Source organism: Manis javanica, chromosome 13 (genome assembly GCF_040802235.1).
Source record: "Manis javanica isolate MJ-LG chromosome 13, MJ_LKY, whole genome shotgun sequence".
NCBI classification, from domain to species: Eukaryota; Metazoa; Chordata; class Mammalia; order Pholidota; family Manidae; genus Manis; species Manis javanica.
Window position 1 is genome coordinate 7231236 of NC_133168.1, and position 26298 is coordinate 7257533.

Below are 26298 nucleotides of genomic sequence, written 5' to 3' on the forward strand. Positions count from 1 at the left end.
CTTTTCTAAAATAAAAAATATGAAGACACTGTATTAAATTTTTAAAAATCATTTCAATGGCTAGCTTATTAGAAGACAGCTAGATTCCCATATGTGCTTCTGTATTTAGTCTGTTCTGATTATCACACATTAGGTAGCCTCTGCAAAACTCCCCTCAGATTATACTCATGGGAAGAATGAGAATGAAGGAGGAAAATAATATTTTAGTATTACTATTAAGATAACTTTTACCTTATGGACGTCCTGAGAGGATCTTAGAGATTTCAGACCACATTTTGAGAACTACTAATTTAATGTGTTTATACTGCAGTTTGGCAAAGAGGCTATGATGATGTTTTTGGTACCTAGAATAGGGTATTTAAAATATTGTGCTGGTGATTAACATTAATGCCTTATGAAAAGGTTTTCCATCTGTTAGGCATTATATATTCTTTTTGATAGACTTAGCACTGCTGAACAATAAGGAGGACACCAGCATCAACCAGGTTGGAATTAAGGGTGTCCCTTTTATGAGATCCAAATGTATGTTGATTTTCCAGGTCTCTTCACCAAATAATCAGAAGAAACCTTTCCTCTATCAAGTCTGAATAGAGAGCCGCCATTGGTTAAAATTGTACTTTAAGACTTAGAGGATGTTTAGAATCATGGAATTTTCTCACCCAATATAGTACTTGTGTGTCTAGCATTTATTCAAATTGTGATGTCCAGATAATGAGGTCTACTTACTCTAATGAAGAGCCTTTCTTTTCTTTTCTTAATTTTTTTTTCAGAAGGAATCCTGTATCTTTCTTGAGTAGTTCTCTTGTAACTTTTGCTTTGCTGAACTGATATTTATTACTCCTAGTATGTCTGCCATTTAGTCCTATATTCTACAGTGGGGAAACAAAGCTGCAGACATCTACTCTTTTAATGACTATATTTTAGACATGTGATGGCAGTTATATTTTTCTTCCTTAGTTTTTTTTCTTTTTAAGTGTAAAATTCCTTCAGTTTTCCTCTTACATTGACATTAATCAATTATCATTAATTTGAATACAGTTGTTCAGTGTTCCATAGATGTAACAGTATTGACAGGTAGAATACTTTCAACATCTTTTCTTCAAAGATATTAAAGTTTCAGTTGGTTTGCCAGTCTAAGAACAGCTATTCCCTTAAAAGGAAAAAGAGTTAAGACTACTTGGTCATGACTTGAATTGATGTATTCTGTTGTATCACCATGTGTTGATTTTTTTTTTGGTATCATTAATATACAATTACATGAGCAACATTGTGGTTACCAGATTCCCCCCATTATCAAGTCCCCACCACATACCCCATTACAGTCACTGTCCATCAGCATAGTAAGATGTATAGAATTACTACTTGTCTTCTCTGCACTATACTGCCTTCCCCGTGCTCCCCCGCTACATTATGTGTGCTAATCGTAATGCCCCTTATTCCCCTCCTCCCTCCCTTCCCACCTCCCTTCCCCCAGTCCCTTTCCCTTTGGCAACCGTTAGTCCATTCTTGGGTTCTTTGTGTCTGCTGCTGTTTTGTACCTTCAGTTTTTGCTTTGTTCTTATGCTCCACAGATGACTGAAATCATTTGGTATTTGTCTTTCTCCACCTGGCTTATTTCACTGAGCCTCACTAATACCCTCACTAATACCCTCTAGCTCCACCTATATTGTTGCAGATGGTAGGATTTGTTTTCTTCTTATGGCTGAATAGTATTCCATTGTGTATATGTACCACCTCTTCTTTATCCATTCATCTACTGATGGACACTTAGGTTGCTTCCATATCTTGGCTATTGTAAATAATGCTGCAGTAAACATAGGGGTGCATATGTCTTTTTGAGACTGGGAAACTGCATTCTTAGGGTAAATTCCAAGGAGTGGAATTCCTGGGTCAAATGGTACTTCTATTTTGAGTTTTTTGAGGAATCTCCATACAGCTTTCCACAATGGTTGAACTAATTTACATTCCCACCAGCAGTATAGGAGGGTTCCCCTTTCTGTGCATCCTCGCCAGCATTTGTTGTTCCTAGTCTTTTCTATGTTGGTCATCCCAACTGGCATGAGGTGATACTTCATTGTGGTTTTAATTTGCATTTCTCTGATTAGCAATGTGGAGCATCTTTTCATGTGCCTGTTGGCCATCTGAAGGAGAATTGTCTGTTCATATCCTCTGCCCATTTTTTAATAGGGTTATTTGCTTTTTGGGTGTTGAGGTGTATGAGTTCTTTGTATATTTTGGATGTTAACCCTTTGTCGGATATGTCATTTACAAATATATTCTCCCATACTGACACCGTGTGATGATATTAAGCTTACAATTAAGTCATTTCACCACCCATCGTTTTTCTTCTTTTAAATTGGGGAATTTTTGCCTTCATCTGGCACTTACATTTTTCTCAGTTATTTCGCAGAGAGAGGCAGTAATTCTGAGACTGGTCTGTGTGGTTCCTGAACCTTGGGATATGATGCATCAGGGTCTGAATACCCGCACTTATTTATTTGAAGAGCCTGGATGATTCCTTCATACTTCCTCCCTTACCACAGAAACATTCAGTATTTATGGTATTTTGTGTTGCCCTTTCCTGTTGAAGCTGACATTCTCTGCAGGAGAAGATGTAAGCCCAGTGAGAAGGGACTTGCTTTTTCCCTCTTCCTCAAGGAATAAAATGTCCTGATTTTGTTTTTCTTAAAAACATTCATGAAAGGACTCTGTTTTTTTTATTTCATTTTTTTATGCCTACATATTTTTTTAGAGATTTAACCTTACATATGTATTACAGTTTTTAAAAGCTTATGTGTAAATATATGTTTTTAGTGTACAATTTTGCTACCATTTTTTCTGTCATGTCCATCTAATTTTTTCAGTTTATGTGTATAAGCTCTAGTGTGTAAGCTCAATGTTTCTTTAGAATCCAGGCAGTTTTTTTCCTGTTGCTTTTTTCAGGATGGTGGTGAAAATTTCAAGTTTTTTTATGCCATTTCATTTTTAATGCCATTATCTATTTTTACACTATTTCTCTACTTTAAAAATATATCATTGTAGAAAATTTAGAGCACACTTACACATAAAATGCAGGAACTAAGTCATCCATAATCTTAGCTCTATCTAACCGTGATATTTTCAAATATTTTGGAGTATATATTTTTAAAAACATGAATATGTTAGAAAATGCGTCATATAGCATATATAATTTTGAACCTTTTTAACACTTGTGTGCATGTTTTTATAATATTTTGTGTAATTTTTAATGTCTGTAGACTATGACATTTATCATCATATCCTAGCTTATTAAATTAGTGCTCTGCTATTGAAGATTTAACTTTTATCTAGCTTTTCCCTATTATAAATAAATTGCGATAAAGAATGTTACACTAAATATTTGCACAGTGAATATTTGTATCCAAAAGTATTGAAAAATACTTTCCTGAAATTAGAAAAATATACCATTTTTCTAGATTTAACCTGTAGTATGTAAGAGTGTCCCTATACTAATTATATTTTTGCCAGTCCTATATATCATACTTAAAAAAACAATCCTTTCTGTTTAGTAGAGGGGAAATGGTAGCACACTGTTTTTTAACTACATTTTTTATTACTACTTAAAGGTTAAAGTTTTTTTTCCATTTTTTTGTAGGCAACTTATTATTTTCTTGTGATAATTGCCAATTTTTCATTTTATGAAATTGAGTTAGTTTTTTTATTTGTAAGAGAATTTATAATAACACTTAAAATTTTTGCGTAATGTCGTAAGTGTTCAAGTAGACAAGTCTATTCATCTTTTCATTCAGGAATCTTCCTTTGGTGCTATGCTTATTAGAAAGGTAATCCCAAAGACATGACTGAACCTCCCATCTTTTTTTAACTCTTTTCCTTTTTAGTTTCTTTGGCCTTATGTAGAATGCTATTTGGATCACATGTATCTTCTCTGTTTTTAACTTACGGATATGTATCTGAATATGTCCATATTGCATACTCTGAAGTGATATAGCCATGTGTTCCCAAGGTTCTTGTTCCTTCCACATTGTCCACTAGTTTAGGTTATTCATTCCTACTTTAACTTTATAAGGGATAAAATTTTCATGAGGAAAACTCAGTGATCATTTGTTCTACTTTAAGCTATCTGTAAAATTTAGGAGAGGTTGAGCTAGTTGAAGTGCTTCACCTGCTATTACAGGTCTCTTAAGCTTTATAATCTGTGTGGGAAAGCACTAGCCATACTTTTATTTGCCTTGGTTGTATGTCGCTTTATTACCTTCTTAGTGGCTCAAATTGTTAGAATGATGGGCTGAACACAATATGATAAAATAGACAAATATAAGCTCATATATTTGTAACCAGGAATACTTCAATTCCAGATAGGAAGATCTGGTTTAGCAGTTGCATTTGTAAAAAAATTAGCCAGTGGTTATTTCCTGCTTTATGTTTTCCCTAAATGTTGGGCTTTTATTAAACAATGAATGAGTAAGAAAATGAGAATGTCATACTCAATGATTTGTTTTACTTTAAAAAAAAAGAAAAGCTATTGCAGATACATGAGTGTCCATCCTCCATCCACTGGGTATAACCCCACTCCCACATGTTAATAAACCTCTGAGTTTAACTTAAACTCACAAGGAAGACATAAAAATCCTTGCTGTTTCCAATTTGTGACAATTAACAGATTCCAAACTATTTTGTTCTTAATTAGGGTGGTTGCTTGAGGAGTAAGATATTTTGCCAAATTTAGAACTTTTCATCTTATTCTTCTGTTTAGCACTGTTCACTTGTTCGTTCAAGCGTTCATTCATCCTCTACTGTGTATTAACTATTCTTAGGTTTGGGGAGACAAAAAAGGAAATATAACAAAGTGTAATCAACCCACTCCCATTATCTTGCTTTCTTAAGTCTCCTACTCTTGGAACTTTAATACATATATTTAAAAGGAGAATGGGGAAGGAAATGGTGTTTGATATAATGTATGTTATGACTGATTTGCAGGAGCAGGATTTTATGAATTGAGAAATGTCTATAATAATTGATATGGGAAAGAAATAAGTACATTTTATTAGCAAAATAAAGGATAAATTTCTGTGTTTTAATAGTATGTGAGATGAATAAAATGATTTTGGGTCGTGTTTGAACTATAAACAAATATGACTATTAGAATTTAGAAATTGTAAGTATTCACTTAAATATTTAAAATATAATACATTTTGTTCGTCTTTATATATACATGTGCAGATATACACACACACCATACACACATGTGATGACTGTAAATTTGTTTTCTCTAAGGCAATTAAAATCAGTATGAATTTTCTTTCTGAGATTCAAGGAAGCTATCAGTTTGTCATGTACATGAAAATGTAAAATAAGCTTGAAATGTACAGTGGTACTTAGCTTTAACCTTACTTAATACATATATAATTATAGTATCTGAGAAACAAATAGTGTTCATATTCCAAGTACTTTTAATTAAGTTGCAAGTGACCTTGGTTTTAACTTTATTAAATTGTTTTGTTAGATTAAGTACCTGTACATAAGCAGTAGTTACTCTGAAAATATTATCTAGTTCTCTGCAATGCAACAATTTATGTAGCACATTTTTCTTGAGAGAAAAATAAATGCTCAATAAAGGTTGTCCTAATTTTCACAGTCATTTTCTTATGTCATTTAAGACTTTATTTTGGAACCTACACATATTTAGTAATTTTTTTGTGCCACAAACAAAACTAAGAATAATTTACAGTGTTATAAATAATGCTTTGCTTTATGTAATTATTATAATATTTAATTCAAAAAGGACTAATACAAAACTTTTTTCAGAGTGATTCAACTTTTTTCTTTTATCATACTTCATGAATCATAGTTTTCATTATGCACATCTTTTTTATTTCACATGCAAATCTAAAATAGCTTATTATCTCAAAGGAAAACATTACCTAACATGAATAGTTTTTATTTTGATCGTCTGTTTACTCTAATGTATGCCATTTATTACACACAGTAGAAGTACAGATACAACTCTAATTTTTAAAATGCATTATCTCTAATTGAAAAAGGAGATTCATGGATTTGCATTAGTTTAATTCATGAAAATTAGAATGCCTCCTCTCTTGGGGCTTTATTGAATAAACACTCATGCATTGTATGGCTTTTTGATTCTTTTACTATGCTTAGATTCTTAGCCTGAGTAGAGAATTTGTAAGTTATCCTGTTTTAATACTTAACGTCATGACTTAATAGACTTCTAGAGCTTTCTTTTTTTTTCTGTTTTCAAAAAGTTTCTCTAAGAAAGTGATTATTCCTTTCATGAAAGTTTGATACTAGCATACTTCTAAAACTCTCTGGCTTGGTGTCCTTTTGGACGGCCGACTTTCATTACCAATTCAGATTTTCCCATAGTTGTTAGCTAACTCAGTTTTTCTATTTCTTCTCAAATCAAGTTTGACAATTACTTTTCTTCTATGAAATTAGCCATATATTTCATCTGTACTCAAGCCTTTTGCTCTAAAGTTATTCACAGTGTCCTCTTATTTAAAAAAGAAATGTTTTTACACTAGCTTTTAGTTGTGTGGCCTCATTCTCTCTGCCTTTCTCTAATTTCTCTCTTCGACAGAGGAGAGTTTGTTTTGTTTTCAGAGAACCCTCTTTTGACTTTGTTTCTCTTCACTTTATCTTTTTTCCCCATGTATGTTTTAAGACTGATTCATATACATGTTAGTTTTAATAAGACACCTGGCAGTTTTCCAATCTTTAGATACATAAGCGGTTGTGACAAGTCTGGTAGCTTCCTAGTTATAACAGATGTATTTGTTTCACAATAGAAATGGGTTTCCTCTTTAATATTTTTAATCTGTCTACTTCTGCTTGTTCTCTTACATTATCAGTAATAATCATGATAACATTTGAAATACTCTAAAAATAGAAGGTGACCTCAAGGATATTTAATGTATCTGAAAAATAGATCCCAGTGAGAATTCCAAAAGCGATGTGTATTTTATAAGCTGATAACTAATGCTGATAGAAAATGACCACATATTGGTCATTAATTCCTTCTTTTCATTGCTTCCTCATTTTCTTCACAAAGATTTAAGCATCTTTTATATATAAGGTATTTATTGGATAGTTTTTGTTTAACTGTAAGTGGATAATCCTTCAACTGTACAAATATTTATCAACAGTAAGAGAATAATTACTCTGATAATAGCTTTATAATGTTTTTTTCTTGAATCATCTATCATCTTTTCTTTTGTAAAAATGGACTTCTTAGGAGCAGTTTTAAGTTTACAGAAAAATTGAACAAAAAGGATAGTGTTTCATAAATTCTTTTAATGGAAGCAACTGCCTTATTGACCTCTTTGAGCTTCATAATAGTACTTAGTCTTTGTCACATTGTTCCACACTACTTTCTTCTGGAGTGAACTTTTTCCATTGTTGATTTTGTTGACAACTTTTTGTATAAGATTTCTTAGCAGGTTTAGAGTTTTAATTCTTAAGCTGCTGTTGATTTGTAACTCTCTTCCACATTTCCCCTCTTCCTCGTCTTAAATTCCAGTAGTACTTGTAGCTCCAAGTATCAGCACCTTCTCATGAACAGCAGAGCCCCAGGCCCGTAACCTGGCTTCAGCTAAGCCTCGCTCCAGTTCTCACAGTACAAGAACGGGGTTATCCCACAGGAGCCGAATTCCTGGCCGTGCTGTCCAGAACGACCACTTCAGATTTACTCAATGCTTTGCCATTACTGTCCAGTTTTTTTGTGCAGGGAAATATTTTTCTTGTTTTAAGTTTGAAGTATCTTTTAGGTTTTTCTTTTTTCTGATGAAGTGCATTAAAGCATGAATTTTGTGCCATCTTCTTTCATCTTAATTGTTAATACTTGTTCTTTCAGATGACAGCTTTTTTCCCATTTCAAGATAATTTCAAGAAGAAATTTTAAAGGAAAGTATACTTTAATGTTTCTTCTAAAAAGAGAAATGACTATTTTTATCCTTTTAGGAGCATTGTGCTTTTTATTGTGACAGTTTAGGGGTCTAGCTATTTATAAAACATTCTAAAACTTGAAAATAATAGAATAACTACGTTTAGTATATAGAATGCACATGCCAATTACCCTGTCACAATCAGTGAACAGCAAGCACTCAACTATTCTTGCTACTTAGGGTTGAAATTGAAGTCTTAAGTGTGCTCAAGGTAATGGAAAAGTAGTCGTGATGATTATATGGTTTTAGAAAGATTAGCTTAATTACAGCCTTTACAAGTATATTGATAATTCCAAAAAAATTAAGAAATTAAAAAAAATGTAAAAACCAGGAACTCATTGTTACTTGTATTATTGTTGAACCATATTGAAGTTTGCTTTGTTTTGGTACTTTTCACCCTGTCTCTAGTTTTATCTGAGTACTGGTTTTCATAACTTCATTACTCATGCATTTTACATTTCAGCTGATCCCCAGAGAAAGTAATATGTGATATAATATTCTTGGGACTGAATTTCTGTGTACAGAGTTTAGTGCCTTGCAAGCCCCCTAAATAGAAAGGTCCCCTGATAAATGCTGTGATTCTTACTGTGTATGCCAGTAAGGAAAGGCTTGACATTATTGCTTGCACATTAAGTCTGTCATGAAGCATAACCAATAATTTTCATACAAATATTAAATGTGTATATGAGGAGTTGCAGGTATTGACAAATGTTCATTTGCTTTAATATTTAAAGAAATAAGCTTGCTTGAAAGTAATCTCACCCAACCTGCTCCATTTTATAAATATGGTCATTTAGATGGTCAAGCAAATTCTTAATTTCTGTGTATAAGCTGCTGCTCCTTTTCCTAACTCGCTTAGTTCAAGATAAGACACTGTGCATTTACGGCATCTCTGTTCCTCTTAACTACTCCCACTTAGGTATTAGGAAAAGAAATTTGCTTATTAACTCAAATGATTAAATTGTTAAAATATTTGCTGCTATTATGACTAATAGTTACTAATATTATTAAAATTACTAAAATAATTCTCAGTGACAAGACTTTTTAGAAAATGTGGTATGTCCGCACGATTCCCATGTAGTTAAATTGTGTTTAATAGAAAAAGGTTTTCTATTTGAAAAATAAGATTTGTCAGAGGAAATAAAGTTCACATTGTCTAATCATTGGTCCTTGTAATCTTTGTTATCAGCTGATTTGTCTACATGATAAGGGATTTTTATGTTTATATAATTTCTGGTGTTCATACCAAATATGATAAATGGGTGAAGACCTATTTTATTTATTAATTATATGAGGGATGCTTTGTGTCATTAGCAGATAAAAGGTAAAAATTGGTTAATCAGAATCTGGTTTGTATTATTTAAAAATAAAACAAAGCCTTTATGATTAAGTAATATATTATTTAAAAAACTGCAAAAGATAAAAAATAAGGAATAATGAAAATGTACAATTTAGAGTAGTTTTTTCAGCATTTCTTTGTATAGGACTTGTTTGCATATTTTATGGATATGATAATTTATGTAAAGAGCAGATTTTAACGAAATGAAGAATAAAAACATAATTCTCCAGACTCAGAAACAATGAAGGGTATCCTTCAGTAGGGGATGGAAAATAAACTATGGTATATTCATATAATAGAATATCATTTAGTGACAAAAGAACTGAGCTACCAAACCGTGAAAAAACTTGGAAAAACCTTAAATGAATATTGCTAAGTAAGAGAAGCCGATTTGAAAAGGCTCTGTGCTGTATGATTCCAACTATATGACATTCTGGAAAAGGCAAAATTCTGGAGACAGTCAAAAGATCACTGATTGCCAGGGCTTAGGGGAGGATGAGAGAGGTGAATTGGTAGAGAGCTCAGGACCTTTAGGGCAGTGAATCTATTCTGTATGATAAACTGATGATGGATATATGTCATTATAGTCATTATACATTTGCCAAAACCTGTAGAATGTATAACACAAAGGTTGAGTCTAATGTAAAACAGCTGGCTTTTTAAATTAATTTGGTAGTAATATGATACAACTGGACAAATTATGACATATAAACATACTCTATCAAGATCTCAGCAGAGAATTTTACAGTAGAATCAAAGTATCTTCTAGAACAAAGCTGTCTTTTTGTAATGATTGAAATACTCTTTTCTTTCCTACATAGTAACCACCAGCCACATGTGGCTGTTGATCTCTTGAAATGTGGCTAATGTGACAAGATTTGTACTTATAAATTTTGCTTTTTTATAACTACTTAGAATATAAATAGCCTCATATGGCTAGTGGCTGCAATATTAGGGAAGTATTTAAACTAGACAAGATGGAGAAATATCAGCTGATCTTTTGATGGAGTTACTAGTTGGAGTTAATAGTTGATTGAAAAACATCCTAAATACTGGTTCTTAGCCAATTTGGAGTCTGGCCTTCATACTTTTTTTTTTATCTCTTTTTTGAAAACTGAGGAACATAAAATGCATAAATCTTACTGTGTACAGCTCAATGTGTTTTGACATGTGTGTAAGTCATTCGTTATCCTGTGTTTTTTTTACTTTTATCATGTCCTCAGTACTTTAATTGACAACATGCATGAAGGCATGGCTATAGAACTTGTGATCAGGACAGATTCAACCTTGATAATGTTAACTGATAGGATGGATGCCAGAATCTGGATTTGGAAAGCTCTCAAAAGACTAAAAGGAAGAAAGTGAACCTTATAAGGGATCCATTTGAAATTCTGGTCTTAAAAATTATATATGAAGCACAGGATATCGGAGTCTTGGTCTGCTATGAATTTGTGCAGACAAGAGCTCATGCCAGATGTTTTTACTTGAGCTACACATTCACTTTGAGCCAACAGTGCGATGTTGTTACCAACTTAAGCTGTTTAGAAAAGTTTAATATCTAGTTCAAAGTTGTTATAATCTCTGTGATCTACCCTGATCAATTTACGTTTGAAATATTATGTTCAGTTTTGGATGTCATTTTTTTTTAATGTGCTCAGTGAAAGGTACATATTTAAAGGAAACTGGGTAAAGAATTATCTAGAAACCAAGTTGTATGACTAGTAGTAAGGAATTGATGTGTTTACCTGGAGAAAAAAGAGGTTGTGAATGAAGTGTGCTGAGTTCTTAGCCTTATCTACAAATACCTGAAGGGCTCTTGTAGAAATGTTACTAAAATTGTTCCCTGTAACCCCAGAGGGCACAGCCAGAGTGATAGGTGAAAGTTGTAGTGGGATTGATTGGGCTCAATAAGAGGAAGGGTTTTTTTGCAATTTGTGCTCAAATTGCAGTGGCTTGAGTTGCCTTCTTATAAGATTGTTCCTGCTGGCAGAAGTATGCTGGATGTTCATCAGCCAGGAAAAAATTGTCAATAACAGCCAGTAAGTATTTATTGAGCACTTTTTAGACACTTTACTAATTTGTCTTAACAGAGAGAAAGCTGAAGCTCTGAGAGCTTAAGCAAGTTGCCCATAGTCACATAACTGGGAATTGACTTAGTTCTCTCTGATTCCAAGCCCATGTTCTCAACAGCTCCCACAGCATAAAGTATTGCTTTAATGGGAGCTTCTTTTAGATGTCCTGTAAGGTCCTTCACAAACTGAGCTTAGATGACCTATTGTAGTTTCTTGGGAAGTGGCATGTGAAAGCTGACTATGAGGAAGATTCATGTGGTTCTAGTATGTAACAGATTAAAGTAGCAATATACTGATGGTCGGCAGGAATGTAAATGAAACTGCTTACATTCTAGGATGAAAGTGTCCAGTGACTCCTAGAATGGCAGACTGGCTCCCAGAACTCTCAGGGTGGGAATGAGGTGGGAGCCCTATGGCTCTTCAGATGCTGCCCAAGCAGGCTGGGGGCAGGGTTAGTTAGTTAGACTTTTGACCTGTGTAACTGGAAGGGTGGCAATGCAATTCATGGAAATAGGGTAAACTAAAAGAAGGTAAAGAGGAGGGAAAATCAAGACAAATTTGGACGTGCAGAATTGTGAGAGCCCTTAGATCTCCAAGTGGAGATGATAACTGGGTAATTAGATATATGGGACTCAGAGTAGAGTTCTGGGAAGGATGTAAAAACTTAGGAGTTTTGAGCATGTGCTTGTTCATGGAAGCTAAGGGCTTGAAAATGAACAGCTAAGGAGAGAATATGGAGTGAAAGTAAGAGAAAGCCTAGGATTAAGCCTTAGGAACTTAAAACATTCAATTGCCAAAGTGAGCCTCAAGAGGAGACAGGAAGGTGGCAGCAGTAGTAGTAGGATACATATTGAAAGAGTGACACATCAAGTATATTGAAAGAAGTGTTTCAAAAATAAGAGGTATTTAGCAATGTGCAGTGATGCATGAGGAAATAAAAAATGGGGCCAGAAAAATAATGAATTATCCTTACTAAATCAATGAATGAATGTTCTTCAAACAGAATGGATGATAATAATAGATCTACTATTGAAAAAGTTTATATAGATAGATATATCTTATTTTTACTTTGTTTTTTATGTTCTACACTTTAATTTTTTACTGTAACTTTCTTAAGTATAGATTAGAATTGAACTCAGTACTCTAAATATTGTTTACTCAATGTAGTATTCTTTGAAATGCTAAATGGGGTGTTTGGAATAATAATAGGATTTTGAGATACTATTAATACAGTAGATTTTTTCTTATTCTTCGTAGCATTTTTTATTCTTATTGAGCCTGCAAATAACCAAACTCTTATTACTCTTTCAGGATTTTCCTTAGGAATTTACTTGTGGGACTAGGTTTCTCTGACTTGTACAAGTATGCATGAGTTTGAAACCAAATTGTGCAGTTTTACCTGTATTACTTCTCCTAGGTCTGGCCAGATTATATCAGACTAGAAAAATTTTTGATCTTGATTCTGTCATTTACCATATTAACACTTAACAAAACAAATTTGATACATGTCTTCTAATTGATTCATAAACTACATTCATCTGTTAAAAGTGTTCTAATAAACAAGGAAGTAATGCTTTTTAGTTTTAAACTCAGTTTGTGCATGGCCTGAGATAATTTTTTTTGCATCTCAAACTATATGTATCGGTTTCTTTTTTTGACTTTTCATTCATTAGTTTAATGAATTAGTTTAAATTAATTTAATTAAATTAAAAAGGATTTATAATAATGATAAGGATCCTACGAACCTTTGTCTATTGAGAAGTACCTAAATAGATAAGAATGGCTTTAACAACATCTAACAGAAGAATGTTACCTATTTCTAATGTGTCTCCTTTAAATTTCATATCTTTAATTTATCATGAAGATAGTGAAACATGCCTATTTGTTGTTTAAGAACTGCGTTTTCTTGTTTTTAACTCTGTATTTGCTGTCTGTTCCTATACCCACAGCTAACTCTTCCCTCCTCCTTTTTTTCGTTTTGATAGCTTCTGGAACTTGTGTTAGTGAACAGAGCCGTGATCCAGACTGCTGTACCTTTACAGTCACTCTCAGTGCCAAATTAGTTTACAGTGCAAATCTTGCAAGAGAATTGCACCTGCTCTCAATGTGGGTGAAAATGGCAAATGTTAAGGAACGCATAATTTTGGGATTGCTTTAAATCTGATGGCAGCTGATCTCAGAATTCTGCTGGGGATTCTTCATCTTGGAGTTACAGAAGTCCTGCTATTCATAGGAAAATAGCCTTCTTGTCTCTTTTGTTAGGTCTTTAGTTGCTAGTTTTTAAGAAATGATGTATTCTTCAGGCTGTGATCCTAGACCTAAATGTTACATTGAAAGTTATCTTTCAAGTATACTAGTGGTTTCTTAAAATTATGTTGGACTAAAAACTTCTGATCTTTAGTTTATTGTGTATGAACATTGTTACTTCAGATTAAGTAACCTTGAGTAGCTAAGAGTTAACTCTGCCATGAGAAATTATTTTCTTATGAAAGAAATAGCCTTATGTTAAGAATTAACACATTCTTTGAGAGTTGATAGGATATAAAGAACATTTCATACTGTATGTAGAAAGCATTCCTACTACTATTTGTTTGTAATAGGGGGGGAATATAACTATTTAGGTATGTATATTGCGGTTACCATCTTTTGAATCTGCTTGTTCCTTAATATCACCCTTAATCTTAAATTTAGGGCTTCTGTCTGACTAATAGGTTTATTCAGATAGTCTGTTATTTCTTGAGTTAGTTTTGGTAGTCTGTCTTTCCAGGAATTTGTCTATTTCATCTCATCTACCACCTCAAGTGCTTGTTGTTATATGCTTGTTCCTGTGTCTAGTGACTAGCTGGATTATTTTAGTACAGCCAGAACCTCCCATCCTCACCCTACAGTATTTAGCTTCTGATGTTGTTCCTTAGCGAGGCACACCTTTGGGTAACCGACACCCACCCAGGGATACAAGTAGTTCTGACAGGACCCTCTCTTTCTCTTTCCCTGACCATATCTAGCTGTTAAACTTTACTCATTATCACATGGTTGCATTGTTGTTTTCAAAAATGCCGTGGGCATAAATTGCTCCAGAAACTAACCCTATAAATTTGTGGCCACTTTGAAGGCATAACTGGAGGTCGGTGTTGATATTTATTCTTACCCAAAGAAGGCTCCTCCCAGTTGTCTTTTTCTCCAGGTCTCTCCTGCCAAAGTACTTGTTGAATCTGTGAGTCTTCTCTTAACTGTGGTTCACCACCTCTGCTGTTTTTAAGATAGCCCTTCTGCTTCAACGCCATGCCTTTTGCAGATGAGGTCAGTTCCTTTGGAAGAGATTGGGATCTTTCTGTTTTATGGCCTAGTTCTTCCCGCAGGCAAAATCTCTGAAGCAGAACTGGAGCTAGGTGTGGGGACAATGGGAAGCATCTTTCTGAGTGACGCCTCTGCTTTAGGAGCTGAGTACTTGCTGGAAGAGGTAGTAGCCTAAATTCTCCTCAGCCTGTCTCTCCCTGTGTGGAATCACTGCCTTATGAGCCAGGGTGAAAGTGATTGGGGCCCCAGTATTGTCCATGATGTTTCATCCAAAAGTAGGTCTGTTCTCTGACCCGGGATTGGGTGAAAGAATGGTGGCCTTATATGTAGATAATGTCAGTAAAATGGAAAGCAAAAAAACCATACTTATTAAGTATTTAATGCTTTGTATGTATTCAACATAAATGCCTACTTTTAATTATGAGATTACTTGTGTAGATTCTCTGAGAACAATTAGGATTTGATTAATGTAAAATCTTCACATGTAAAATCGAGAGTATAGCATTTCTGGAAAATAACAAGGTATGTATCCCTGAACCATATTTGAGGAAACCTAAAAGCTATCAGGAACAGTTATTTCATACAGTTTACATATTGAAACTCTCCTGAAACTGGCTCTCTTGACTCTGGAATCAACTTAATCTTTGGCAACCACTCCATGGAGGAGAGTAGAATATGAATAGAAACTTTTTGTAAAATTATGTAAAGCATTGTGCAGTACTGTGTTTTAGATTTTAGATTTATTAAGATTTAAAATTATTAATTAGGCATTAATAATAAAATTTAGTAAAAATAAACTTAATGATAAAATCATTAACCATTAAAAATTTGGCATGTCATGATTCATTGAAACATTCTGATGGTTCCTTAACTCTAAAATGATAGCTGTTACATAGTAAAGTTATGTAAGAAAAATGGTACTGTAGAGTCTGTTTGGGAAACCAGAACAGTATGTTAAAAAGCAAAGTAATTTTAGAATTTCATTTGGTTAAATGAGTGTAAGAAAAACAAGTGTAATAGTTTGTTGTTCTGTAATTTAGAGTTTTACATGTAAATCATAATTATTTTAAAAAATTGAATCGTGTCCTTTAATTATATAATTGCAGATAGTCTTTTATTAAACCAAAAGCTCTTTAGCAACAGGAAGAGTCATTTTTCTTTTCTGAGTTACTTTTTTTTTTTCTTTTCTAAGTACATTTTGGATACTTCTGTATTAGTTGGCTTTACACCTCTGTTGAATAGTTGAATAGGGGGTTAAAAACTTGAAAAAGTTGATTTGAGGGTAACACACTGGTTTTGATTTTCCTCCTCATATAAGCTATTTGAACTGCTGGGACCTGATGGACTTGAACTTATTGAGAAGCTCCTCCAGAACAGAATTACAATTGTGGATAGATTTCTTAATTCTTCAAATGATCATAAGTTTCAGGCTCTTCAAGGTAAGAAAATATTCAGTGGTAATTCTATCTTAATGTGAAACTTTTTAATGAAATTATACTTTTAATATCCTCTGTTCTATTATATATTATACCATTCTTTTAAGTAAATTTTAGATATGGCAGATGATGAAACAAGTATCAGTGCCCTAAATAGAGTGTATGGCAGAGATTCTGTTATTTTTAGAGATGGCAGTATTTTTTTGTTGATTTGGCTTGACAAAAAAAAATTTTTTAAGCAAATATGTACAGTACTTATGTTGGGCCACGTAGTGTTATAATTTCTTCCCAACTTTTTATTTGAAAACTTACAAACCCTATAGTAAAGGTGCAAGGATAGTACACTGAACACTTGTGTACCCTTCATGTAGATTCACCAGTCATTAACAGATTGCTTCCTGTGTTTCTCTTTCTGTTTTATTATTCTCTACACACACACACAGCTACATTTAAAACTTGTGCTAAACAATGACTGGAAGTTACAGATATTACAATAATTCTTCACCTAAAAAGTCTTAAGCAACATCGAAGAACAGTAAGTCTTCTACTTAACTGCAATACAGTTATCACACTCAGCAATATGAACATTTATGTCATCATGTATATCATGTATTTAAAAACTCCAGAAGAATTAAGGAGAATATTCTAGGAGGCCCAAATTATTAAAAAAAATACCTGATTAATATGACACAATTGATACCAAACTCAGGATTAGGTCATAAGCAGAAAAACTGAATTTCTTACCTTTACCCAGATGTTCTTTGCCAGACTTATAAATAGTTTGGAATTTTTAAATATTTCATGAGCATAAGAAATTAGACACTCTTCTTCAAACTAGTCAACATTAATTCTTCTCTATGTAAGTTATGTCACCTTTCCCTTATATTCATGAGTAGGGCACTAAAAGAAATTATAAAAACAGCTTTGACTTAAATGAAAATGTTCTTAGGCATTTCATTTATCCTATACTTTGATTACTGATTGTGGCCTAGAATTGCTTTGAGATTTTTAGAAACTTTGAAACACTGAATTTAGCCACTTTGTCTCTTTCTGCATCTCCCTTGGTTCTTTTTTTTTTTATTTACCATTTTTTTTTTTTGGTATCATTAATCTACAACTACAGAAAGAACATTATGTTTACTAGATTCCCCCCTTCACTAAGTCCCCCCCACATGCCCCTTCACAGTCACTGTCCATCTGCGTAGTAAGATGCTGTAAAATCACTACTTGTCTTCTCTGTGTTGCGCAGCCCTCCCCGTGCCCCCCACGCACTGTACATGCTAATCATAATGTCCTCTTTCTTTTTCCCTGTCCGTATCCCTCCCTTCGCACCCATCGTCCCCAGTCCCTTTCCCTTTGGTAACTATTAGTCCATTCTTGGGTTCTGTGTTTCTGCTGCTGTTTGTTTCCATCAGTTTTCCTTTGTTCTTATACTCCACATATGAGTGAAATCATTTGGTACTTGTCCTTCTCCGCTTGGCTTATTTCACTGAGCATAATACCCTCCAGCTCCATCCATGTTGTTGTGAATGGTAGGATCTGTTTTTTTCTTATGGCTGCGTAATATTCCATTGTGTATATGTACCACATATTCTTTATCTATTCATCTGCTGATGGACATTTAGGTTGCTTCCGTATCTTGGCTATTGTAAACAGTGTAGCAATAAACATAGGGATGCATCTGTCTTTTTCAAACTGGAGTGCTGCATTCTTGGGGTAAATTCCTAGAAGTGGAATTCCTGGGTCAAATGGTATTTCTATTTTGAGCATTCCGAGGAACCTCCATACCGCTTTCCACAAAGGTTGAACTAGTTTACATTCCTAGCAGCAGTGTAGGAGGGTTCCCCTTTCTCCACAAGCTCGCCAACATTTGTTGTTGTTTGTCTTTTTGATGATGGCGATCCTTACTGGTGTGAGGTGATATCTCATTGTGGTTTTAATTTGCATTTCTCTGATGATTAGCGATGTGGAGCATCTTTTCATGTGCCTATTGGCCATCTGGATTTCTTCTTTAGAGAACTGTCTATTCAGCTCCTCTGCACATTTTTTAATTGAATTATTTGCTTTTTGTTTGTTGAGGCATGTGAGCTCTTTATATATTTTGGATGTCAATCCTTTATCAGAATATGTTCTCCCATACTGTAGGATACCTTTTTGTTCTATTGATGGTGTCCTTTGCTGTACAGAAGCTTTTTTAGCTTGATATAGTCCCACTTGTTCATTTTTGCCTTTGTTTCCCTTGCCCGGGGAGATATGTTCATGAAGAAGTCACTCATGTTTATGTCCATGAGATTTTTGCCTATGTTTTTTTCTAAGAGTTTTATGGTTTCATGACTTACATTCAGGTCTTTGATCCATTTGGAGTTTACTTTTGTATATGGGGTTAGACAGTGATCCAGTTTCATTCTCTTACATGTAGCTGTCCAGTTTTGCCAGCACCATCTGTTGAAGAGACTGTCATTTCCCCATTGTCTGTCCGTGGCTCCTTTATCAAATATTAATTGGCCATATATGTTTGGGTTAATGTCTGGAGTCTCTATTCTGTTCCACTGGTCTGTGGCTCTGTTCTTGTGCCAGTACCAAATTGTCTTGATTACTGTGGCTTTGTAGTAGAGCTTGAAGTTGGGGAGCAAGATCCTCCCCACTTTATTCTTCCTTCTCAGGATTGTGTTGGCTATTCGGAGTCTTTGGTGTTTCCATATGAATTTTTGAACTATTTGTTCCAGTTCATCGAAGAATGCTGTTGGTCATTTGATAGGGATTGCATCGAATCTGTATATTGTTTTGGGTAGGATGGCCATTTTGATGATTTTAATTCTTCCTAGCCAGGAGCATGGGATGAGTTTCCATTTGTTAGTGACCTCTTTAATTTCTCTTAAGAGTGTCTTGTAGTTTTCAGGGTATAGGTCTTTCACTTCTTTGGTTAGGTTTATTCCTAAGTATTTTATTCTTTTTGATGCTATTGTGAATGGAATTGTTTTCCTGATTTCTCTTTCTATTAGTTCATTGTTAGTGTATAGGAAAGCTACAGATTTCTGTGTATTAATTTTGTGTCCTGCAACTTTGCTGAATTCCGATATTAGTTCTCGTAGTTTTGCAGTGGAGTCTGTAGGGTTTTTTATGTACGATATCATGTCATCTGCAAATAGTGACAGTTTGACTTCTTCTTTACCAATCTGGATTCCTTGTATTTCTTTGTTTTGTCTGATTGCCGTGGCTAGGACCTCCAGTACCATGTTGAATAACAGTGGGGAGAGTGGGCATCCCTGTCTTGTTCCCGATCTCAGAGGAAAAGCTTTCAGCCTCTCGCTGTTCAGTATGATGTTAGCTGTGGGTTTATCATATATGGCCTTTATTATGTTGAGGTACTTGCCCTCAATACCCATTTTGTTGAGAGTTTTTATCATGAATGGATGTTGAATTTTGTCGAATGCTTTTTCAGTATCTATGGAGATGATCATGTGGTTTTTGTCCTTCTTTTTGTTGATGTGGTGGATGATGTTGATGCATTTTCGAATGTTGTCCCATCTTTGCATCCCTGGGATGAATCCCACTTGGTCATGGTGTATGATCTTCTTTATGTATTTTTGAATTTGCTTTGCTAATATTTTGTTGAGTATTTTTGCATCTACGTTCATCAGGGATATTGGTCTGTAATTTTCTTTTTTGGTGGGGTCTTTGCCTGGTTTTGGTATTAGGGTGATGTTGGCTTCATAGAATGAGTTTGGGAGTATCCCCTCCTCTTCTATTTTCTGGAAAACTTTAAGGAGAATGGGTGTTATATCTTCTCTGTATGTCTGATAAAATTCTGAGGTAAATCCATCTGGCCCGGGGGTTTTGTTCTTGGATAGTTTCTTGATTACCAATTCAATTTCATTGCTGGTAATTGGTCTGTTTAGATTTTCTGTTTCTTTCTGGGTCAGTCTTGGAAGGTTGTATTTTTCTAAGAAGTTGTCCATTTCTCCTAGGTTTCCCAGCTTGTTAGCATATAGGTTTTCATAGTATTCTCTAATAATTCTTTGTATTTCTGTGGGGTCTGTTGTGATTTTTCCTTTTTCGTTTCTAATTCTGTTGATGTGTGTTGACTCTTTTTCTCTTAGTAAGTCTGGCTAGAGGCTTGTCTATTTTGTTTATTTTCTTGAAGAACCAGCTCTTGGTTTCATTGATTTTTTGCTAGTGTTTTATTCTTCTCAATTTTATTTATTTCTTCTCTGATCTTTATTATGTCCATCTGCTGACCCTAGGCCTCATTTGTTCTTCTTTTTCCAATTTTGATAATTGTGACATTACACTATTCATTTGGGATTGTTCTTCCATCTTTAAATATGCCTGGATTGCTATGTACTTTCCTCTTAAGACTGCTTTTGCTGCGTCCCGCAGAAGTTGGGGCTTTGTGTTATTGTTGTCATTTGTTTCCATATATTGCTGGATCTCCATTTTAATTTGGTCATTGATCCATTGATTATTTAGGAGCATGTTGTTAAGCCTCCATGTGTTTGTGAGCCTTTTTGCTTTCTTTGTACAATTTATTTCTAGTTTTATACCTTTGTGGTCTGAAAAGTTGGTTGGTAGGATTTCAGTCTTTTGGAATTTACTGAGGCTCTTTTTGTGGGCTAGTATGTGGTCTATTCTGGAGAATGTTCCATGTGTACTTGAGAAGAATGTGTTTCCTGTTGCTTTTGGATGTAGAGTTCTATAGATGTCTATTAGGTCCATCTGTTCTAGGGTGTTTTTCAGTGCCTCTGTGTCCTTCCTTATTTTCTGTCTGGTGGATCTGTCCTTTGGGGTGAGTGGTGTGTTAAAGTCTCCCAAAATGAATGCATTGCATTTGATTTCCTCCCTTAATTCTGTTAGTATTTGTTTCACATATATTGGTGCTCCTGTATTGGGTGCATATATGCTTATAATGGTTATATTCTCTTGTTGTACTGAGCCCTTTATCATTATGTAATGTCCTTTATCTCTTGTTACTTTCTTTATTTTGAAGTCTATTTTGTCTGATACTAGTATTGTAACACCTGCTTTTTTTTCTCTGTTGTTTGCATGAAATATCGTTCTCCAACCCTTGACTTTTAATCTGTGCATGTCTTTGGGTTTGAGGTGAGTCTTTTGTAAGCAGCATATAGATGGGTCTTGCTTTTTTATCCATTCTATTCCTCTGTGTCTTTTGATTGGTGCATTCAGTCCATTTACATTTTGGGTGATTATTGAAAGATATGTACTGATTGCCATTGCAGGCTTTAGATTTGTGGTTACCAAAGATTCAAGGTTAGCTTGTTTACTACCTTACTGTCTGACCTCACTCACTTATTGAGCTGTTATAAACACAGTCTGATGATTATTTCTTTCCCTTCTTTTTCCTCCTCCTCCATTCTTCATATGTTGGGTGTTTTGTTCTGTGCTATTTTTAGGAGTGCTCCCTTCTAGAGCAGTTCCTCTAAGATATCCTGTAGAGGTGGTTTGTGGGAGGCAAATTCCCTCAACTTTTGCTTGTCTGGGAATTGTTTAATCCCTCCATATTTAAATGTTGATCGTGCTGGATACAGTATCCTTGGTTCAAGGCCCTTCTGTTTCATTGCATTAAATATATCATGCCATTCTCTTCTGGCCTGTAAGGTTTCTGTTGAGAATTCTGATGATAGCCTGATGGGTTTTCCTTTGTAGGTGACCTTTTTACTCTCTCTGCCTGCCTTTAATACTCTGTCCCTGTCCTTGATCTTTGCCATTTTAATTATTATGTGTCTTGGTGTTGACCTCCTTGGATCCCGTCTCTCAGGAGTTCTGTGTGCCTCCGTAGTCTGAGCAACTATTTCCTCCCCAAGGTTGGGGAAGTTCTCAGCAATTATTTCTTCAAAGACACTTTCTATCCCTTTTTCTCTCTCTTCATCCTCTGGTACCACTATAATGTGGATATTGTTCCTTTTGGATTGGTGACACAGTTCTCTTAATATTGTTTCATTCCTGGAGATCCTTTTATCTCTCTCTGCATCAGCTTCTATGCGTTCCTGTTCTCTGGTTTCTATTCCATCAATACCCTCTTGCATCTTATCCATTCTGCTTATAAATCCTTCCAGAGTTTATTTCACTTCTGTAATCTCCCTCCAAACATCTGTGATCTCCCTCCGTACGTATGTAATCTCCCTCCGGACTTCATCACTTAGCTCTTGCATATTTCTCTGCAGCTCTGTCAGCATGTTTATGATTTTTATTTTGAATTCTTTTTCAGGGAGACTGGGTAGGTCTGCCTCTGCAGGTCCTTTCTCAGGTGTAACTATCTTGAACTGGACCAGATTTTTTGCCTTTTCATGGTGATTGCCGTGGCTGTAGGCAGGTTGCGGGTGTGTCAGCTGGGAGAAGAAAGTCCTTTCCTGCTTGCTGGATGCCTTGCCTTCTCCGCTGCCTGTGACGGCTACCTGCACTCCTGGAGCAGCCACCGGGTTAATTTCCTAAGCTGCTGTGGGCAGGGTGTCCGTCAGAGCAGCGTGGAGCCCTGCGGGGAGTGGCAGGCATGTCAGGTGCGCTTCTCCGTGCTAGCGGCGACCCTGCCGGGCAGCTGTATAGCAGCAACAGCCTTTGGGTCTGGCCCAGGCAGATGTGTGTTGGGCTAGGATTCCGGTTGGCTCCTGCGAGCACACCTGCTCCCTCTGGCTCCACTGCAGGTGCACTCGGGGCTCTTCCGCACAGGCTTCTACCGGGCTCTGGCTTCACAGCCGCCGGTGTGCGCAAGCCATGCCTGGGCTGTTGTTCGTGCCGCTGCGGGCTAGCCCTGCAGCACACGGATCTGCTCTCAGTACCTTCTAGCGCTTCCGCCCCCCCGCGCATGCTCCCACTCTCCTGCTACTGCGCCCGTGTGTCGGTGTCCACGCCAGTTGGAGGAACGACTGGCAGGCTGCCTAGTCCTGTGAGGGGCTTCAGAGCTGCACTGCCTCCATTTAGGGTGCCTAAGTTTCCCTGGTAATCCCAGCTGCCGGGACAACTTTGTCCAGCCATGGGGTCCCTGTCTCTTTAAAACTTGCAGAAAGCACTCGCTTTTCTTTTGTCTCAGTGGCGCCGGTTGTGGGGACCTGCCCACAGGTTTTGTTTTTCCGTTTCTCTAATATCCAGCACCCTGTGCACCTGTGTCTGTGTTCTGGGTGCGGATTTCTAGAGCTGGTTGTTTAGCAGTCCTGGGCTTTCACTTCCTCCCTGTTCCGACTCCTTTCTTCCCGTGGGGTTTTGGGGTGGGGGAGCGTTCGGGTCCCGCCTGGCCACGGCTTGTGTCTTACCCCCTTTGTCTGATGCTGAGTTCTTGCAGATGTAGATGTATCCTGGCTATTGTACTGCATCTACTGGTGTCTCTTTTAGGAATAGTTGTATTTATTGTATTTTCATAAATATATATGTTTTGAGGTGGAGATTTCCTCTGATCTACTCACACCATCGTCCCGTCTACCCCTCTCTTGGTTCTTAAACTCATGAACTGTCCTGCTCTCAGAGGGCTCCCACCTGTTACACAGTGCTTAATCAGGTTGTAGTAAACCAGAGTTTAGGAGCACTTAAAATAGGCATTTGCCAGAAGAAAAGGAATGGCTTTAAATATCTAGTCTTGCTATATAAATTCTGAGAATTTGCTGTTCATTTTGTTAGCCTCCTAAGTGTTAGCATAGAGATAACATAACAATTCCACCCTTTAATAGTGCTTATTCTAACAAAAAGTTCAAAATGAGTCCAGCTTCACATACTTTTTTAGGAAGTTGTGGGTGATGAGTTAGTGTTGTCCTATACTTTCATTATGTTCACTTTTGTATCACATTTATATATAAATTTTATTCACTAGGCTAATTTTTTAGCAGAAATACATTTTTTAACCCAAAAAAATATTAACTTTAAATTATTAAAAAATATATGAATCATTTGTTTGAAATCTTTTTTATTCAATCTCAAACTATATTTACTTTTATTCTATGCTGGGCCATTATTAATATTGCTACTAAGAATAACAATTACAGTATAGAAAAATCTGGGACATTTAAACAAATAGGCTAACTTTTTTTTTTTTAAGGTAGGGTTTTTTTGCGTATATGCATTAAAAATAATTTTCTTTGAATTTTTGAGGGTAGAAGGAGATACTCTGGAAGAAAAGAATCTTTAGACTCTTGTTACTTTATCACTGTTCTCTGCTATTTATAGCTTTTGTTGTACTTTTGTGTTAATGATTCTTCAAAATTATCCCAAAACTACCAAATTGTATTCGCATCCTACCTTCGTATGACAATCATATCCATCCTTTCTTTATCCCCTGCAAAGCATGCTCTTAGAGAGTAGTAGCTTCTTGCCTTTAGCATTTTCTAGCTTTCATGCTGACTTTCTTTGAGTCTTTTTATCCAGATATACATCCACCTGCTTTATCTCTGTTCTTATAACCAGGAAATGTAAGATAGGTGAGAAGTAGATGGGTATTGTGTACATCTGCAAAGTTGAGCATAGTTAAAAAGTAAATTCTGTTTTCAGGGCTGATGTAGAAAATGTTGAGCGCAAGGTGTATCATAAAATAAAAATTAAGTTAGCCTTTGCCTGTCAAGTGAGTGTTTTTAGTAATTATACAGGACCTCTTCTGTAGTGATTACATTCTAAAGGAATGCAAGTCTCTACATCGTTCTTCAGTAGAAGTTTATGTTAGAGTTGCTGTTAAGCTTATTCATTTCATTTCTGCTTGTCAGTTTCTACAGTTAGCTGAACCCATCAAGAACCAAAAATTTAAGCATTTGCTGCTTTACAACTTAGTGTATTACCTATTTTTTTATTTAAAATTTTTATTACCGTTTTTTTAATACATATTCAGGATTCTCATATATTCTGATTGAACCCTTGTAAAGTTGTCAATGAGATGATATATTTTCTTCTTATAATTTTTATTTCCTTCTTTGGGTGATTAAAAGTCTGTACAGTAGTATTTGGTTACTATCACATTTGTTTAAAATGTTAATGACATTAGCATAGCATTCAGCATATCACCCAAAGTATTTTGTTTCATGCAGAAAATCTTTAACATTTATTTCCAGCAAGTACATGTCATCATTCATGTTCAAAGACTTCTGCTTAATACCTGTGCTGCTGATTCTGTGACTTTGCAGGCAGTTTACCTTCTTTGTATTGCAGAATAAATGTGAAGATTGTCAGTTTGCTGCATTCTATTTCTAGCACTTAAAGTTAATTATAAATTCATTCATATAATAGGTGTATAAGACTTAACCAGAAAGTAGGAAGTATATGACTTACTTAGAAAAATACTTTTTTTCAGAACTGTAAAATGTAGTCCTAGTATAGGTGGGATTATAGTTTATTTCATAATTTTATTTTGAGATGTCATAAATCTTTATTCCTCACTTTCCTTTTTGAGACTTATAAAGCTATTATACAGAGGAATTATTTCATATGATTGAGAGTTTAAAATGACATTTTCAGGATCACACCGTGAGATAGTGACAAATACCTGAGAAATGTGAAGATTTGGCTTAGAATGAATTAGAAAGCTAATTTTTCCATCTTGATGCTGTGCTTAATTCCTTCTTTGTTCTGTACTGTGTTTTGTAATTGGATAAAATAACTGGAACTGTGCTCCTTCAGAGATGGCCAGGTCTCATTCATCCAGTGTCCCCTTGCCCAGCAGCAGTGCCTAGAACCCAGCAGGTCCTCAGTACAGTACGTGTGTATTGACTTGGGTTGCTTTCAGTACATTCCTGCCAGTTCCTTTAGGGCTGCAATGAGCCAAGATTCTAAAGATTCTACTATTTAGAAGAATTTAATTAAACATAAAAGGAAATCTGTTGGGAAGGAAATTTTTTCCAGATATTGAGTTGAACAAACCATAGGTTAAAATTTTACTTGTAAACACTGAGCTTTGATTGACTGCTTCCTCTTAGTGATTGTGGCTTTCTTCCATTTTTAGAAAAAACTGTATTTCCATGGAAAGATGGACCATACTCTTTCTTTTTTTGCATTGATCATCTTCTAAATATACCCAGAGTTAAAATGTTAATAAATTTTATTTCATATGCAAATAAGAAGTAACATTAAACCTACTGTTTAACAGAGTAAAGCCTATTACATAGGGAAAAGTTGTATCGAATATCGAATATGTTAAGAATATATTTCATTGTTACGTTAATAGTAAATGCTAATTTGTACTGAAAATTACTAAACTGAAATATAGA

At 35.2% G+C, this 26298-nt stretch overlaps 1 protein-coding gene across 4 annotated transcripts in view; it reads left to right on the forward strand.

Moving 5' to 3' along the window:
• ASCC3 (activating signal cointegrator 1 complex subunit 3) overlaps positions 1-26298 on the forward strand; it is a 285280-nt gene that overhangs the window by 30403 nt on the left and 228579 nt on the right. For all 4 annotated transcript variants that reach the window (XM_073220915.1, XM_073220914.1, XM_073220916.1 and 1 more), the window contains one exon: positions 15988-16108. In XM_073220915.1, coding sequence (XP_073077016.1) covers positions 15988-16108 — 121 coding nt within the window. The remainder of the gene's footprint in view (positions 1-15987; positions 16109-26298) is intronic.